The following is a 6,000-nucleotide window of genomic DNA, read 5'->3' on the forward strand; positions in this document are numbered from 1 at the left end:
TCATACATTGCTTACATTTGAACATTCAGACGTTATCTGTGGATTTAGTCACTCTTTTTAAGCCTAGAAAATCTCCACAGATAATGGTTAAACTATAAACTGAATGGGTTAATGCTGCAAAACGCTAAACATCCGATTAATATTCAGTAAATTCACAGTACTGAGCTGCTTGTATCACTAAATCTGATCTAATGTAGAATCTAGAGAGATTAGTACTCATGAACCACAAACAATTTAGAGATATATGTTCAGTGTTTTCTTGTTTCTAACAACACTGAAGCCGATATCAATTTTAGGCTAAAAATTGTCCTTGAAATGATTGAATTTTCCTTGAACGGACTTATCGGGATTTCATCAATTTATCAAAATGATTTTAACCTCTCAACTTTTTTACTTTACTCACTTCACAAAGGCAGATACAGCTTATATTAGAAATAGAATATGATTTATAATAAACTCGGATGATAATAAAGTACCAATTAATCTATTCTTACCATATTGATATCGGTTATTGGACCAGTTATGTCATATATTCCGGCTCCAATTAAATAACCATAGATATGTGGTGAAAATAAGAATGACCAGAATATAGAAACGAATGATAAGTAAATATTGAAAGATTCACAAATCACCATTTCAATAAATCTCTGAAAATTAAAGATACAAATTTAAGCGGAAATCGTCTAATATATATATTAGTAAATCCAGAGTACTCTAAGCTATCATGTGTTCCTACATTTATTGGTTGGACACATTGACAAGAATAATTTGTGTGTATAAGACGCTCTGAATCAGTGATAACATATTTCACACAAATTATCTCAGAAATAATCATCTGAAAGCAAACAAATTCATTTTTCATCTGCTTAAAACATCATCATTAGTTTTTTTTACTATTTTGTTTGAAAGTTCAATTTCAAATCTTTTTTTCTTGACGAAGTTGTTTTTCTAAATATATTTGTGCACGTTACCGTACAGAAATTTTTTAAGCGAAGAAAAATAGGAATACCAAATAATAATTTATTTATTGTTATAAACTAAAGAAGCATTGTAAATTAGGAAATTCATCGACAATTAATGTCAATTTTTGAGAAAGACCTATTTTTTAAACTAGACGAAACCCTCTAACTCAAAGTAACACCAAAGTAATTAGTCTTATGTTCACCATCAACTAATTTCGAGACTTTCACAAAATTCTAATGTAAAAGTGATCGGTTAGGTTGATCACTGTTGACAATGAAACAATAAAATGAATATAATTAAGGTATAAAACCCAACTTGAGTCGTATGAACCACTGGATCTCGTTTCAGTCCCATCCTTACTATAGAAAATGATGATCTGGTGTTTAAAGTCGTATGTGAGTTTGTGGATGTGCAGAGTTCACCAGTCTTGATTTATAATAAAATAGTCTTAGACTACTTGCTTATGTTCTGATAATCTTTCACAGAACTTCTACGATGAACAAATTAATTGAAGTAATTATTTTAAAATCTAAATTCACATCTCATTTCTAAGATTATTAATTAATTAGGCATTACAAAAATACTTTATATTACTAAACTATGCTTTGCATTCAGTAAATATTTAAATCTGAAATATTTTCCGTTGAGAAACAACATCATTAAACGGCTTTCTTCACAACATAGTCTGGAATTATAAAAAATAATTACTTTACAATGTCCTTCACGGAAAAAAAATACAATAGTTTATTTTGAAACGTCTAGTGAAACAAATTAACTTGTTATTATCGGTTAATAAACTCATTACTTACTCATATTAATAATAATAACAAATGTAGACTAGATATACATCTGAATTTCGTGTAAAAATAATATTCTCTTTCAAAAATAATGCATTAAAGTAACTATTATTAGTAGAGAAACAATATTTTGTACTTATTGTTCACCTAATCTTGCTGATAATAATTCAACATTGTCTTTGACTTTGCTACCAATAACTATGAAATACTTATAATCTTTGTCTGGCAACAACTGACAGTGCACAAAATCTTGCAAATACGAAAATACACATAAATTTAATTAACCACCTTGTTCAGGCCTTGATACATTTTGAACTATATAGGTAATAATAATACTTAATGAGAAGTATTAGACTCAAACGAAACAGTCATTCAGTTTCTATAGGTTTGGAATAGTGATAAAAAGCTAATTTCATATTGAAAGCATCAGTAATTTAGTTTGAAGCTCCCAAATCTAATGACGTAAACAACGTGAAAGCTACAGCATTTAAATTTTTTTAATAGCCCTATGATGTCCGCAGTTCGTGGTAGAAAATCTTAAAATGCATAACGTAGTGAAAAGTTAGAAAACACGATTGAGGCAACTCGTTTAGATATGAAAAACTACCTATGCCTTAAAAACGTTCCTATGGATCAAAAACCACACGATTATTTTCAAGTATCTAAAAACAGGATGAAAAACGTAAGTACAAGATGACAGCACTCAGCCAACCAATAACAGATGATTGTAAAAACATTTATACCAGACTATTAATATTGAAAAGCGTATGACGTTTCTAAACATTCAAACATATTTCACATTCTAAAAAGATGCAAATTCATGTAGCATTTACATCAAAATAATTTGTTAGATATCTTGTTATGCTCATTTTTATCACTATAACATCTTATCACGAAACAAACTAGAGATCTAATGAATGTTTAAAAAAAAGTGGACTTAATTGCTTTGATTGAAGATGAGGCATTCAGAGAAAGTTCTGTCCCCTGTATATAATGACTTAAATTATATTGCTATCAAACTAAGTACATCAATTTACTGCACGAGGCTACCAACTAATAATTTATGAACCATTTTTTATTATATCAAAGTTAACAAAGTACGGTTACATCCAAACTCTCCGTAGTATTGTTCAGAGGATATGATTCAATCTAATTTTCAAAATCAATACTAGGATACCATGCATTCCCTCTGATGCACTTTTTTCTAGTCTGATGGGACAAAACTTTATTTTGATCAGAAATGTTTCTCATTTGTGCTAATTCTGACGGATAGAATACAAACAAATAATAAAATTTTATTTATAATGCTAATTTTTCCTCTATATGCCGCGTTTGTAAATTTGAAAGGATTTTTGGCCATACATCTAACTGTCGAGACACTGGAAAGAAGAGGAATACCATGCCGTATACCGTTTTTGTCCATAAAATAACACATGGATCGTAAGGAATTGTTTATTGAACACGCTACCTGGAGAAAAGTTAAAACTGCACTTTTAAAGCTAACACTGAGCCTGATTACAACAATTACAAATATGAAATAGCATAAGGGGAATTAAGCGTTTCCTAGATGATAAGAATGATTTGATAGACATCTTTTTGATGAGTCACTGTAAATCAAATTATTTTTCTCTGCTCGCCTCCCAGTGTCAAGGTACGCCATGGGGTCTTGGTAGCCTATGAAAAAAGTTACTTATACATCTGGCCGCACTAGTCTTAGCACATTTGACAGTTACATGTAGGTTACTAGATTTATGTAGAAATGAATGAATTTGTCCCAAAGCAATAAGATTGTCAGGACCACGAACCATCATGTTACCAAGATGTCAAGTGTTCGGTCGCAATATAGAGACTGTAAAGTAAGAATGCAGGTTAAAAGAGCCACATGAGTTCAAGATTGAAAATCAAGAAACAATTGTTTGAATAGAGATCTTTATTGATCCATGGGTAGATGGATTTACAGGAAATAAATCAACTGCAGCAGATACAAAATGTATATTTGGATAAGTATAAAAAACTCATATACACCAAGATACAAAATAAGTGAAAATAAAGAGTTGAAAGATGATCTCACATCGTGTCAAAAGGTATATGAATATATATATTTCGACAAGAAAATTCCAGCCGAATGATGATAATCCGTGGGTGAGTTAATGGCCATAGAGCTTTCTTCTCAACGCATGTGATGCAGACGTTTTATTATTGTCCCAAGTTAGTCACATAGAGACACTAAACTAAAAACATCGAGCAATATATATAACCTGACGTTTTGAGTTACTTTGAGTTATTTTGACACATGTCAAGACGCTACAGATATCAATAAAATGAACACATCTAACTTACATGAGGTGAAACAGAGATTACAGCGGTCAATGAGGCTTTATTAAAACCCAGAATAAATCATGATTTATGTGCATACTAAGTAATCGAAAAACCGCGGGTTATTAATAGTTCAAGTAACAGACAGTAATGATGAAATTTAAAAAAATTAAAAATTCAATTTAACAATAAATCCATCTGTATGATCTTTTATAATTTTGTGAGTATCTCAGTTTTTATCTTCATTATCCATTTGCGTACGTAAGGGGCACTTGAACTAATGTAACATATCTTCAGTATTTTACAAAATTCGAATCATATGTTCTATTTCACTTCCTCACCTCATAGATCGAAACAAGCTTTATTGAAAGCTCATTCAATTGCTAAATGGCTTCATCTATTACCTCCTTGACTTTACTCAAAACAATATGAGAATTTATTGGGAAAACAGTCTTCCTTTTATGATGATATTTTTTGTGCTATTTTACCGGCTATTACTTATTTATTTTAGTGTCATTACACACATCTCATTTTATCTATAGAAGAGGTGAGATCAGTAGTTGGAATAGGCTTTTGTTAAGATAGTGTAATAGGAGAGTCGAAGCGCAAGTTTCCCTTTTTCAAACACAAAGCAATCAACATTCAGTATAGTAATACAATACTTACTGAAGATAAGGAAGTAAATAAATACGTGAGTTTTGTTCTGACACTACTAAGATGGTTTGTATCAACATTTTTAGTAGTGAAATCACATACCTTTATTCGTTCCACCATTCCCGATTTCCAAACGCTACACAGCACAATGTTATTCAAGATAAATAAAGACTTACTTAATGCTAGTTGTTACACTGCTATCGCAATAATGAAACAATGAAGATAGGTCCTGAAGTTCAGTGCCATGATCATGTCATGCACAACATCATTTTATATTCATTTTCTAAGTTAAAATACCTGGGTTGCCTAAACAAAAACACTCTTGACAAACAAGGAAGATAGTCCAGCTATCGGATTAGAGTGAAAAGACTATGAGTTTACCGTCCTTCTTTATTATTATTATTAATGGCTTTATTCAGTATTATATTTTGGTACAATATAGAATTCTCAGCACAGAGTATTTCAACAAGTTACTTAAGCAAAAAAAGACAGTGACAAAGACAAAAAAAGGAAAAAAAGGCTTTAAAAAAACGAAAAACTCTACAACCTTTCAAATTAAAGACATGTTAAGAATGCAGCTTATTGACTAGCTTCACTCTAACAACCTGTTCGCCGCAGAGTATATTCGCTAGGTAAGGTATTATAGAACTTTTATACTTTTGCTTGCGTGCATGGATTTTAATGTAATTACGTCTCGTTCCACCAGAAGATATACAAGGAGAAAGGTATGAGTGAAGGGGATGGTTAGTACCTGATAAGATAACACGTGACAGAAGTTTGCAAGACTTTAGATGTCTATCCACAATCATTTTAATAATGACCTCGAACGATTCGCCACCCATCTTACTACCTGCCTTCAGCACTCTCCGCAATACAGCAAAGGCTTTTCTCCAAAGCCCGGGAAAGGATAATGGAGAACAGTAAACAATAATAGGTAATATGCAAGAATTGACAAATTGCAAGAGTAAATGACGAGTAATCCCAAGAGTATGCATTCTCTTTATGTAGAAAGTCAGACGGAAAACCTTCTTCGATAACAATAAAGCGTGGGAAGACCAAGAGAGATCATAGGAAAAGGTAACACCAAGATAATTGACCTTCGACACTGTGTTTATCAAAAAGTCTCCGATGGCACCAGCATTATGGGATCTCAAAATGGTGTTTAGATGCCATTCATGTCTCATGCTAAAGTTAACGGCTTGACATTTAGACGGATTAAGTATGAGACCAATACCAACAGACCAACAATCAATGCGAGATAAAAACTCAT

The 6,000-nt window shown here is 31.6% G+C and overlaps 1 protein-coding gene across 3 annotated transcripts in view; it reads right to left on the bottom strand.

The window, feature by feature from the left end:
• Positions 1 to 4,381, bottom strand: part of ASAH2_1 (Neutral ceramidase) — a 74,444-nt gene extending 70,063 nt beyond the window's left edge. For all 3 annotated transcript variants that reach the window (XM_051211757.1, XM_051211758.1, XM_051211759.1), the window contains exons 1-2: positions 4,101 to 4,381; positions 495 to 647 (exon numbers count right to left, since the gene is read on the bottom strand). In XM_051211757.1, the coding sequence (XP_051071855.1) occupies positions 495 to 635 (141 nt within the window). In that variant the 5' untranslated portion in view covers positions 636 to 647; positions 4,101 to 4,381. The remainder of the gene's footprint in view (positions 1 to 494; positions 648 to 4,100) is intronic.
• Between the last annotated feature and the right edge of the window lie 1,619 nt (positions 4,382 to 6,000).

The sequence above is a fragment of the Schistosoma haematobium genome, chromosome ZW, assembly GCF_000699445.3.
Source record: "Schistosoma haematobium chromosome ZW, whole genome shotgun sequence".
NCBI classification, from domain to species: Eukaryota; Metazoa; Platyhelminthes; class Trematoda; order Strigeidida; family Schistosomatidae; genus Schistosoma; species Schistosoma haematobium.